This window comes from Tetrao urogallus (assembly GCF_951394365.1).
Source record: "Tetrao urogallus genome assembly, chromosome: 2".
NCBI lineage: Eukaryota > Metazoa > Chordata > Aves > Galliformes > Phasianidae > Tetrao > Tetrao urogallus.
In genome coordinates, this window is record NC_136814.1 from 85,968,123 (window position 1) to 85,981,437 (window position 13,315).

The 13,315-nt window shown below is 40.4% G+C and overlaps 1 protein-coding gene across 6 annotated transcripts in view; it reads left to right on the plus strand.

The window, feature by feature from the left end:
* Positions 1 to 1,458, plus strand: part of DST (dystonin) — a gene marked incomplete at both ends in the record, with an annotated part of 293,792 nt that extends 292,334 nt beyond the window's left edge. For all 6 annotated transcript variants that reach the window (XM_079550071.1, XM_079550072.1, XM_079550074.1 and 3 more), the window contains one exon: positions 1,193 to 1,458. In XM_079550071.1, coding sequence (XP_079406197.1) covers positions 1,193 to 1,458 — 266 coding nt within the window. The remainder of the gene's footprint in view (positions 1 to 1,192) is intronic.
* Positions 1,459 to 13,315: the final 11,857 nt, after the last annotated feature.

Sequence of the window (13,315 nt, forward strand, 5' to 3'; positions counted from 1 at the left end):
GAGAGCAGGAGATAGCTCTACTACATTTCCTGCATGTCTTGAGCTCTACGGAGCTTACGGATCAGTACTGGAAAATCCTTCTCGAACAGTCCATATCTTTTAAGTTAGAGGTGATATGGAAAAATGAACCAGCTGAGATTTCAGCTTCAGCTTGTTATTCTTTGCCCTCTCAGGGAATCAGATTTGTCGAGATCAAAAAAGATTCAATAAGTAATTGGAAAATTATGAAAACCCACATTAATGTTTTTCTGTTTAAGATTCTTTGTTGTGGTTTTTTTCTTCATGGCACATTGTCTGGACAAGCTTTCACTTTAGAAGGCTTGCAGAGAGCTCATTTACTAAGTCTGTCTTTTTGGGAGAATGTACAGTCTTCCCTTGTTTATTTGCAGCTTTCAATATTGTGGTTTTGATTTGGAAAACAAAAAGACGGTGGGGTAGAAGTATACATTTGAAAAATGGGGTTGTCATCTGCATGTCTTATTTATGTGTTTATAGAATCATAGAAGGGCCTGGACTGAAAAGAACCACAATGATCTAGTTTGAACCCCCTGCTACGTGCAGGGTCGCCAACCACCAGACCAGGCTGCCCTGAGCCACATCCAGCCTGGCATTGAATGCCTCCAGGGATGGGGCATCCACAACCTCCTTGGGCAACCTGTTCCAGTGCATCACCACCTTTGTGTGAAAAACTTCCTCCTAATATCTAACCTAAACCTCCCCTGTCTTAGTTTGAAACCATTCCTCCTTGTCTTATCACTATCAACCCATGTTGATTCATCAATCTTCAGTTCTTGGAGATGCCAGATACTTAAATGTTCCAGTTCATAGTTGAGAAAATGGTTAAGAAAGAAAGGATCTAGCTGTTCATAATCAATAGATAATACATGTCTAGTAAGTCAAGAAGAGTTGGCAGGATAATTTTCTTTAACTGGATGTGCCAACGATAAACTTCCTACGTCTCAGCATTCTATTGCATTTTCCCTTCTTTTTAGTGAAAGACAGCATTGTTTGTGCTGTTGTGTTAGTATAAGGGCAACTTTGATTATCGTCTAGCTTATCTGGCAGAAGTCTGAAATCTACTTTGTGCTGTGAGAAATTTTTGGGATTGCCAAAGACTTAGCATGCCAAAGACTTAGCATGCACACCTTTTGCATCTGTACCTCTAATGCTGCTGGGTACCTTTTCTTTCTAGAAACCAGGAGAACTCCAAGCAGACCTGGGAGCCGAGCGGGAAGCAAGGCTGGCAGCAGGTCAAGTAGCCGCAGAGGCAGCGATGCATCTGACTTTGATATTTCAGAAATCCAGTCTGTATGCTCAGATATGTCAGAGACTGTCCCAGCTACAAGCAGACCGACACCCCGAGCAGGTTCTCGGCCAGGATCAGCCAAGCCTTCTAAAATTCCAACTCCCCAGAGAAGGCCGATAGCCAGCAAATTGGACAGGTCCTTGAAGAGATAATATGATTAGCTTCATAAAGGTTTTTTTTCCTTTTGCGTTAAGTATTTAAGTTTGTAAGATGTAAAATATTCTGTAGAAATCGTTGTGAAATATCGCAAGAGGTGGATTTTTAATTCTGCAGATGGCCTTATTTGTGTATTTGTCTTCTTATTTTATGTGTATAATTTTTGTCAGATTTGTTTTTGTTTATGCCATATCCTGTGAGGAGGGGAGAAGAGTTTTAATGTAAACTAACAGTTGTACACAGTAATGTGTAGAAAGTACACTAAAAAGTAATTACCAAATGTACAGTGTACTGAATGTACAGTAAATCTCTGGAGCCTGAAGAAAATAGACCTATCACTATGTCATTAGTTAACAGTAAAGGATACCTCAAGATTTTTCTTTAAAAAAAGAAAAAGAAAAGAATACTAAAAAGCCAAAAGACACAATTGTGCATTTTGAGCTAATGAAACAAACACTAAAGGACGTGTGTCAAAGCTACCGAGGAATACAGACCCACAGTCACAGTACCCTTATTTATACAGCATCTCTCAGAGAACTCACACAGTTAAGCACTTGCCAGTGATATGATACTCCAATACCTTGCAGCGTTTCTGTGCCATTGCTTTCGGTGAGGCCAGACACATTCTGGATATCGGAACTATTATTCTATAAGAATATCAATATAAAGTGCATTCATGTAAATGTGAGGTTTTCTTTTGCTTGAGTGGATGGTAGCACTGTATTATTATTGAACTCATTTTGTATCAAAGCAATTTTGCTTGCAGAAGGCTCTGAAATAAACATGTCCCTTAACTTTATTTCTACAGTATTTCTTATTTCACAGGAAGATCAATTTCTGCATTACATTTTAGGGCACATGTTATTTCAAATGATAATTACCATAGGAACATAGACTTTAATGTAATTTCCAATTAACAGCAATCACATTTGGGTTAGCTGCTGTGTGTGTTTAATAAAACACTAAATTGCACATATCAGATGATATGAAATTATGTATAATTATTGTGTGTTGATAATTATTTTCTCCACGTTAAACTGTGAGATATATATGCACCATGTATGAAAGGCATAAAGAGTAATTCTGCTGCTCTTTTTGTCAATGAAATATTTTTGCAATTCATTCATTTGAGAGAATAATAGTTTATTTTTAATGGAAAAAGGATGCAGCTTGAGATAGGAGTGCTGTACAACAGCTGGGTGGATGCTGTAGTAATGACAGAATCCTTAGAGATTCAAAATGCTCTTTGATAATATCAGAAAGACACACTAAAAGTTCAGCCAGTTTGACAGATCAGACAGTTTAGGTCTGACTGTTTATGTACCAAAAAATGCCATAGGTTTAAGTAGAAGAATGTTAGGAGAAGGCTGGTTTATGATGGGTCTCCTAGTGTTCAGCTGATTACCTATAGGCAATATGACATCTTCATTCTCTGCTAACTAGATTCTCATTAGAAACAAGAGCTTTCTGAAAATACAGAGTTGAATCCCCCAGTCAGTTCATGAGAAACTGAAAAAATAATTCTCAAAAGAAGATTCAATCAATCAAAATCCTCTTGTGTCAGGATTTCCTCCGGTGTGCGCAGAGAGGCTACGAGTGTTTGTGGAAAACAGGCAGGAAATTCCACCAGGGAGCAAAAAGGAAAAGTGCAGTGGATGAGATCTTGAGTGAGAAAGCAGATGGTGGAATTAAGGGAAAGAAAAATGCATAGCCTGGGGCAGGCCCTAGTGAAAGGCCATGTGGCCTCTATTGCACAGCGAGCAGCGCTGATGACACATCTTACTGCGGCAGGCCTGGAAGGAGCACACGCATTTGCTGAATTACTCAGTAAAGTGGTCACAGACCCAAGACTGCTGCAGTTCAAGAAGCATTTTAACCATGCTCTCAGATGTAGTATTTGAATTTTGGGTGGTCCTGTATGGATCCAGGAGCTGGACTCAATGGTCCTTATGGGTGCTTTCCAACTCGGGATATTCTGTCACTCCATGAGCTCTGGTCTTCATGGGGTAGTGTTGGTGTATGCCTGAAGCACCCTGAATTTATTCTCTGGTCTTAGCTTTACACATACTCATAATGTTTAATGAAATACACTACTTATATGTGCATATTCCTACGTTGTGACCTTACAGAAATACTAAAGCTGTGTCCAGATTCTGAGAAATCCAGTGTAGACTGAAGAACCCAGTGACTAACCTGGTTTCTGTAACTTGTTGGCTACTGCAGAGCTGGGGCTGGCAAAATGGAGAAGCTAACTGAAGGGTTTCTGAGAATTGTTCCATTTTGAAAACCTGTCTGATAATAGATTAAAAGGGATTGAGAATTCTCCTGTTAAAAGTCCAATTTTTTCTCAAACTCTGATACCATGTATAATTACCTTAAAAAAAAAAAAAAAAAAAAAAAAAGTTTGAATGTTTTAGATTGATATAAGAATTCCCAAAATGAAGACATTTTCCAAAATGAAGAAAATAAGCACTGAACCTTCTGCGTTTCTATGACACAAAAACAAGCCTTCAGAATCCAATGGGAAAGACATATTGTGGGCTTTGCAGTGATAAGGGGCTCTGCATCCCAAGTAGACAGAGCAGTTCACTGTGCCAGAAGTGTGGCTTCTATTGCAAGTGATGATTCGTCTTGGATTAGGTACGCATGTCTTCATAGAATCATTGAGTGGCTTGGGTTGGAAGGGACCTCAAGGATCATCAAGTCCAACCCCCTGCCATGGCAGGGCTGATAACTGCTAGGTCAGTATTAGATCAGGCTGCCCAGGGCCCCATCCAGCCTGGCCTTGAGCACTTCCAAGGACGGGGCATCCACAGCCTCTCTGGGCAACCTGTTCCAGCACTTCACCACTCTCTCAGTAAAGAACTTCCCCCTGACATTCTAGGAAATACGCTTAATTATTAGTTTTAAACTAGGAGTAAAGAGTGTAGAAATGAGGATTAGCTGACCGCTGTCCTGGTGGCCAAAGATTTACCAAGAAGAAAATGAAATTGTTGAAGTCTCAGTGAGTCAGAGAAGCCAACTACCAGCAAAATCTAAGGGATGTGAAACCACATTAAGAGATAAACAACTTGTTTTTTATCGAACTCACTTTATAAAGAAATCTGTGCTATTCTGTTTCATTTTCCTGTAATTCAAAAACATTTTTTCTATGTTCCCAGCATAAATGAGAGGAAGGGTCTATAGAAGCCCTATAACCAAGTCCACGCTGTTGTCACGTGAGTGTTTACCTAATTGCAGCAGATGCATTTCCTTCCCTGTTATTGTTTTCCAACAGAAATTGAACACAAATTCACCCAGTCTGCTGTACGAACAACACTTTAGCATGGTCTAGATTCTCGTATCTATAAGTTCTGAGATTTTTCAGCGCAGCAAAGAAACAGTGGCAATAGGGAGGAAGGAAGTGTTGAAAAGCTAGTGACTGTGAGAACCAGTTCAGTGTCTGAGGCGTATTTAGCACTGGGAAAAGCTGGTTCAGTTCTTAGCTCCCTTTTCTCTCTTTAATTTGTTATGCACTGCTGTTTTTCATGTCTTCACATGTCTCTAAGATGTTCAAAAATCTGCAGATGAAACCTGCAAGTAAAAATAATGCAGGTAGAAGAGCTAGTCATGCCTTATAGTCTACAGCTTTTTCAATGTAGTTTATACTATAAACCTCTTAGTTACATGCTAATGTAATAGATGACAGTAATTGAGGCTTTGCCTGCAGCACGTTGCTTTACAAAAGTGTAGAGATGAGGTTATCTGTGATCTTAAATTTAAAAAATGAATGTATTTCTTAAGCTGGTGCAAGTAGCTATGCCATACCATACTCAGCAGCAGCGGTATTTGAACCAGGAGCTGCTTCTACCAACATCTACCCTGTCAAGCAGGAAGACTGTCTGCAATCAATTGCTTGCACCAATAGCTCACATTTATGAGAGGGACCATAGTGCTCATCTATGTTGAATATAGCACACGATGAGAGGACACACTGCTGAACACTCTCTATACTGCTCTTTAAATAACCACAAGAATGGAAAACAAGCATTTTGAGAACATCTGTTGGGTCTGCCTCATTGCAGCAGAGCTGCCCTAACAGCTCCCAGGTGTTCCCAGTTCTTAGGCTGTATGTTAGCACCTGATCTCTTTCCAGGTAAAGGTGTTTAGCTTGATGTTTGCTCTTACTGTGGGCTAAAAGGAGGGGGGTGGCATTAGGTTGAATGAAATTTTGAAGAACAAAGGAAAGGTGCTTTCCTAATGAAAATTATCCTCTCTACTGAATTTGAATAAGCTGTTTGCAGATACAGGTGGGAGGGGTGGTTGGCTTGTTTGCTTGATTTTTTTTTCTTAGTAATAGTGTTCTTTGAAGGCACTGGGAGGTTAAATGCAGATGGATTAATGATCTGTAGGGGGAAAAAAAAGTTATCTTTGTTGAAAAGAGGAATATTGCAGAGGAAAAGCAGCTTTTCAGAAAACTGGATGAGGTACCAGTTTAAATTACGTGCAACCCGTATGAAAATGCCTCGTAGCTGATCCCAGGGTGAAATTTTTTTTATGTAGATGCAAGTCCTTCTGTTAAGACTTGTTCTGAAACTTGGCTGCTGCAAATGAAGTTGTATCTGACCTGAAGCTAGAAGAGTCTTGGGGCACATACTTCCACAATTAAGTAGGTTCTTCTGAACTGAAATTGTTTAAATAGTCTGAATTGTAGCTTGTGGTGCTAAGCTGTGCTTTTGTATTTGAAGGCTGAAGGGAAGAGTGATGGAGGTGAATTGTGTAATCTAACTGGCATCCTGGATAAGTACAAGCAAGTTAATAGATGTGTTCTTAATGTTGGGATGACTGAATATGAGTAAGAACCTCAGACCATAAATCAGGCCCTGTCAACATCAACGCTGTATTTTCTTCCTCTGGGAAGAGGCAACCAGAGTGGTGATAGCTGTCTCCTGGCAGGAAGCACTGACTTGGAGGAGTTGTTTTTTTGTTTTTTTGTTTTTTTTTAAAGAGGTCATTATATGTTTACAGCATTTAGAAAAGTATCTAACATCTTTCTCTCTTCGTCCCCTCCCCCCCATCACCTTTTCTTGGGGCTTGATCGTGGCATTTCGAAATCATCTTTTTATTGGCAGAATGACAGTTATCTAGGGACTTGTGGAAGTCTGTGCTGTCTGGGTTGTTTTAAAAAGCAGTGAATTCATATGATAAAGCAATGTTCTTGTATTTAAAAGTCTATGATCCAAGTGTAAGATGGGAAACAAGTGTGTTCAAAATGAGGAGGGAAAAAATATAAGCTGGTATGTATGTAGAGATCTCATTAGCTGGCTGGAAGAGCTTCAAACTTGAATTGGTGGAAATGTTATCAGTTAAATAAACAGAACAAGGTAGCACTACCAGCAGTAGGTACTATTCACCCAAGCCTTCTGCAGGAGGGTGAAGCAGCTGTGCTGCTGTTTGTAGCCTTCCTTTCAGGTAGACTTGTTCTGAGAGGATTGGAAAGTGCTGAACAGAATGCCAGCTCTTTTCTTAAAAGGCACTGGTTAGGTCTAGGAAACTGCTGATCAGTCTGGGCTTGGAAAAAGCGGTGAAAGTAATAATAAATGATGTACTAATGGAAACCTGAAGAAATATGCTGTAGAGGAATTGATTTAGTTTCTAGAGAGAAAGCATGCCTTATAAACTGCCTGGAAAGCTCCTGAAAGGATCAGTCGGCGTCCATGGACGTTGAGATAGACCACATGGCTTTCTGAAGACTTCAACAAGGTTGCTCACCACAAGCTGTTGAAGTAAGCACTTACAGGATCGGAAGTAAGGTCTTAATGAGGGTAAATAGCATGTTAAAAGCTAAGGAAAGCAGTGTTGAAGAAAGTGGTTTTAATGGTGCTAGAGGAAGAAAGAGGTCTGCAGTGGAGCCCCTGACAGATTTTAACATAAAGCTACGGGCGCTGGCTTTGAGGCTCCCGCAGCGCCTTGTTGGAAGGGTGCTCTGGAAAAAGCATCACTACACTGCTGTGATTCATCTTGCCTCCCGGGAGGTGTGCATTGCTTTCTGCTGACTGCACGGGGCCCATGGTGACTAGCTCAGCCCCAGCCAGCTAGCTTTTAGTAGAGTGAATCCCGCCCCAAATTAATGGGTTTATTTCTATCCAAGTGTAAGGGGGGGGGGGGGGGGGGTTTCAGCACCAAAGCTTTGAAATCATTGTGGCTTTTATCACTTACATACCCTTTTGGCATACTAAGTATGTTTTAGGTATATGCAAATCATGGAACATTGCATAATCCAGCACCATTCCTGGTCACATTTAGGGGAATCATGTAAGAGGGGCAGAGAATCCAGTTCTTTCATTTCTGACAAATGCTTTGGGAACTTTTGGACAATTCTTCTATCTTTCAGCATCAAAATCAGGTATGAATCAAAATGTTCCCTGCAGCACTGCTGCCCATCTTACATGCAATCTCATTTTCTTTGGATTCTCTGATAACTTCGTTCTGAGAGCTGTTAGAGGTCTGTGTGTATCAGTGTAAGTGAACACATCTTTCATGGGACACTGGCAGGCCACGCATGTCCTTGAGACCCAAACTGCTTACACCCGTAAGTTACTGAACAGAATAGCACAGTGGTGTGTTTCTCTTCCATTTAAGTGCATCAGAGGAAGATAATGCAACAGGATTTTCCCCAAAGACATGACATTACTTCAGTGCATTTTATTTTCTTTGTTTGCATCTTAAATGAGCTCAGTTTAGCATGGTTATTTGTAAACTGTTCTCTTTTCTAGAAGGAAGAAAAATACAAATAATTAACCAAGTGTTAAGTTCTGGGTGCAGAAAGTGTTTGCTGAACACTGTGTCTTTGAATTGTTTTCAGTTGGAGATGAAACCAGAATATGGTTTGAACTTAAGGGCAAAACACACGTATTCATTTTAAGGCAGATTTAATTTATTCTGTTAAAATAAGAGGAGATGCAGTGAATTACAAATTAATTAGTCAAGTCTAATGCCTTTTTTTCAAGAGAAAGGCGAAATGCTAGCAGTGAGTGCTGTTTCCACTCATTATGCTGCTGCTTTTTCCTCACAGAGTACATTTGCAAATACTTGCTCTAGTTGTTTTGAACCGCGCAGCAACCCTGTCGCATTTCCTGTTAAAATGAGCAAACTGAACTTTGCAGCCTGTGTGCATCGCTCTGTAACAGCAGCCCGAGTGATGCTTTCCTTGGCCAGATGGCGACAAGGGTGTGTGAGCCACGGCTCCTGAACTCAGGCTGAACCTCACAAGCAGGATGATGCTGCTATGGGCCCTGCGTGGGCTGGCGACACAGCTGCCTCTGGCCTCGGGGCCTGGCCGTGTGTGGAGCAATGGCCTGTCGGGAGGAGATTGCTTGTTTTTGCTGCCAAGCACTGGGGAAGGTCATTGGCTTGGCTGCAGCATCGTCAAGCTGAAAAGTTGTCTGATGTGGTCACCTATTCAGCACAGGCTTTCCTGCGCGATTTCTTTTTTACAGTATTCTTTACCTCTTATATACTGCCTTTACCTGCTGTTTGGTAGTGGGGTCTGGGGCTGTGAAATCATGAGGAAATAATCTTTAGCTTGTTTTCCACCTCTTTATTTAGTTATTTATTTTTTCCCAGCTAACGAGGTCTTAAGTCTTTCCAGATTTTAGGGGAGGGGATGGGTCTTAATGATGCAAAGGAATTTTAACATAACTCTCACCAATGGAAAAGCTCTTAATAAGTGGTGAAAACTTTGGCCCCTGTGTGAGCATTCAGTCCTTGGTACCCTTAAAACTTTCCACACAAGAGCTTTCCAGTCATCTGCGTGTAGCTCTCCAAAAATATTGCTGTGATCTCATCCAGTAAAATAACCCTGGTCAGTGCTGGCCCAAATGCTCAGTTAGGATGTATCAGCTGCAGGGCCACGGGGCTATGGCCAGCATGCACTCTCCCGGATGAAGGAGCAATGCCATTAGGTCAACGTAGGCAGAAACTTTGTCCTCTATGTGGTAGAGGGTGATGAAATGTATTGAGTTAGTGGCTCTGTAGGGCAGTGAGTGTGGCAGGCAGCAGATTGTGGGCCCAATGTCATGGGGGCAAGGCTTTTGAGATAGCTAGGCATGTTTACCCCCAGCAATGAGAAGTCCTATTTTCCACATCCAGGCCGTACTGGCTCTGGGAAGGTCCTGTGCATGTTGGACCTTTCCTTTTCTGCCACCAAGCACCTCAGGACTGACATTTTCTTTCAGTTAACTGCTGTATCATGAAGTTATGTATCATGAAGCAATCTATAGAGTAATTTATAAATCTGCAAGTGAATAGCTACTTAATTAGTTAGGAATAGTTATCAGTAACAACACAGCCTACTAGCTGCTCTTGTGTTTCCTCTTTGGCAGAAACCTGAGCAGCTTCTCTGCAACCCCAAATTTTTCTGAAAAAGTGGGGAAGTTGGGAATTTGAGAAACTTGATCTTGTTTTCTGAAGTTGCACAAGCGTAACTGTGTAACAGCATCCTTAGCTCTGAGCTTCCCAGAGGTGAAAGTAGGACAATCCTATCACCTTTAGCCCTGTGGTTTGGTGGAGATATACGAGGATTTATGCTACTCCACAAGATATAGAATATCCCAAGTTGAAGGGTTCTCACAAGGGTTGTGGCATCCAGATCCTGGCTTCACACAGGGCTATCCAAAATTCAATCCCTGTGTTTGAGAGCATTGTGCAAATGCTCTTTGAACTCCAGCAGCTCTGGGATGTGCCCACTGCTCTGGGCAGCCTGTTCCATGTCCACTGCCCTCTGGTGCAGAACCAAGATTTTCAATCAAAAAGGCAATAGTTAAGGAATCTTTTTCTTGTCTTAGATATATGATGTGCTCTATATAGGAGTGTCTTTTTATTTTATGTTACTTTATACATAACTAGTCATTCTTTGGCCCTCATTACTATTTTTTCTGTTATTAAACCCTAGGGTGTAAAACATAGTCTCCAGATCTACGTAAATAAAGGCAAATATTTGCAGCTGAGTGGAGTGATCAAATCGTGTTGAGGGAGTTTGAATCTAGGCACAGTGATGTCATTCAACTGCTGTTTGATTTTTATTTATTTATTTATTTATTTTTTTAAAGAAAAAAATGGAAAAGAATACGTAATTGTGCCATAATTATATGGGGTATACGTGTTGAAACCCTGAAAATATTTAGAAGCACCTGTTGGATAGGCAAAATTTTAGGCAGCTACACACCATTGATTTGGTGAGTTCTGTTTTGGGGGCTGTTGGTGGCTTTTTTAGGTTAAGTGCATCTGCATGTATTTGCCAGACTGAGGTCATTTGCAGTCCATCACATGGCTGTGCTTATTGTTTGGAAGGTAGAGTTAGAGATAAAATCAGTTGGATTAAAATCTGAGAGAACACATAATTTTGTTGTGATATTAGCTTATAAGGAAACATTTTTGCCATAAATTGTACCGTATAAATTTATATTTGTAGTCCCAGATTGGAGCACCAGCTGTGTCTATCACTGGAATGATCTAGTTAACAATGCGTGTCGGAGAAAATTATAGCATAATTTATTCATATTTCTTAGAATAGCAGAAATAAGGCTGAAATCCATGTGAGTGTAGACAAAGATGTTGTCCTATTCTATAGCCTATCCAAGGATGCAAAGAGAAAATCCTGTTGTGATGGATGATAAAGGAAAAGCATATTAAAGTGTAAGTTCCAATCCAAGTCAGAAAAAAGCATGCAGTTCAGGTAGAAATAGCTGATAGAACTTGCCAGTCAGTTTATGAGCAGCTAGAAACGTAGCACAATGCTGTTTTCCTACTCTGAGCTTTTGGGTGTGTGGGGAATGAACTTAGGATTGATTTAGTCAAGCCTGGAGAAAGATGGCTAAAAATCAAGATCCCTTTATATTTCTTATGTCAGTGTTTAGCTGTGCTTTCTGTCAAGGCTTTTCTTTAATCTTTCAGTGGGAGACGTTGGCCAGAAGAAAACAAGGAGTCTAAGATTTATGTCGTATCTTGCAATAGCTATGCCTTGGCTCGCAACAAAGCAGAAAATGAACAGTGCTTCTTCAAGCTGATACAACATTGAGAGAGCCCTTACTCACTAAGACATTGCAGAATGGTATGAAGAAGCTAGTGTTTCAAGTTAAGTGATATCAGGGCCTTTTGTGAGCTGGTGTTTTTTGACGCAGATCTTGAAAGCACCACTAAAAAGCACTTGTGTTGGCGATCATTCTGTAGTTAAAATAAATGTCAAATTACTGGAAATCTGAAAAATATGGTACGTGGTAGTTTCCTGGCTGGTCTTGGTTTGCCTCGGAAATGCTTTGGTAATGCTGTGCTTTCAACAAATGTTAATATAACAAAGCACATTCTGTGTGCAGCGCTTCTGGTGGTGACTCTTCTCCCAAATCTCCAATGGTTAGAAAGTCTAGAACTCCTTATTGTCTCCTCTGGTGAAGTGGTTACGGCCCTTTGCCAGCACTGTTCCCCTCTTGCCAAACAGAAGGCTGTATCTGCAGCGGTGACTAGCTGAGCTGGCAAAAATAGAAATGGCATTTCTTGCTCATAAGGGGCAGTTTGACTTGTCCTTGGACTTGGTGGTTCTGAGTGGAAAAAAACTGCAGTGTTTACTCCTGCTCCTTGTGCTGAGTGAAACCATGAAGTGAAATTCAATGTGAGAATATAGGAGTCAATACATGTGAGAGCTGAAAAATCCCAGATAAATGTAGATCTAACTAAGCTTCAATGGTCTGCCTCAGGGTAATTTTTCCTGTTCATACATATCTCTTCCTAACATATCACAAAGTTCAACTTGAGAATGGAATTTAAAATATACTGAAAAACTTATTTTTTTGCTCTGCTGAAGCCAACTAGTAGTTCATTTAGAAAAAGATAAGTATTCTGTGATTTCCAAATTTTCATTTACATTAGAGAAACCATATTATCTCAGTTTTGCTTGGAGTATGGCATAAAATTGAATTGAAAAAGCTGAGAGAAATGTAGCTATCTGAATGATGCAACCGAAAGAGAAAGTAGATAACCTCTGAGCATTTGCTAAAGTTAGCATGTACCGAAACAGTCTACCAGGTAGAATTATTTGATTCTTGTGGGCAGTGTCCTGCATATGTGCTTGTGATCACTGGAGCACTGCTGGTCCCTTATTTTCGGGGCTGTAAGCACTGCGGAGTGCTGGTCTGCTTTTACCATTTTATAACCTTGATAGATAGCTTAAGAGCAGAAAGAAGGGAAGTAGAAATCTGCTGGATTTGCAGATAAGAAATGGAGAAGCAGATTAAGTAATTTTCCTGGGAATATTCAGGAAAAATGCTGGCAGATCAGGAAACTGGTTTGGTGCACAAATCCTCATTCCTCTGAAAGGAACATCGCTCCCTTTCCAATACACTGTCACTTGATATGTCTGTTTAGGAACCTAAATGTAACACTCCTTGTCTGAAAAGACATCCTTAGTTACCTGGAAAGTTAAATTAGTTTTTAAAAATAGTTAAAAGAATTCAATGTTTGCTTGTAGAAGATTATCTGATAAAGAAACCACTATATGTGGTAGGTACAAGTGTGGGAGTCAAACAGTAACACTGCACTGTGCCCATCAAGTGTTTCTGCTAGAGAACGTGGCTAGAAGGGAGTATAAACATGAATATGAATTTATCATTCAGTTTGGGACTCTGGAATGTTTCTATTTTAATAGTGTTCTAATAAAATCAAAACACTGAATCTTTCCCAGCAAAGCTATAAATAGAATGTAGGCACTCTCCTCGTTACACAGAAAGATGGACTGCAAAATGAGATTATTCACAAAATGGAAAAAATCCACTAAAAAATGCTGACATTTTACTTGTATCTCTGTGTTGCCACATTTCTGGG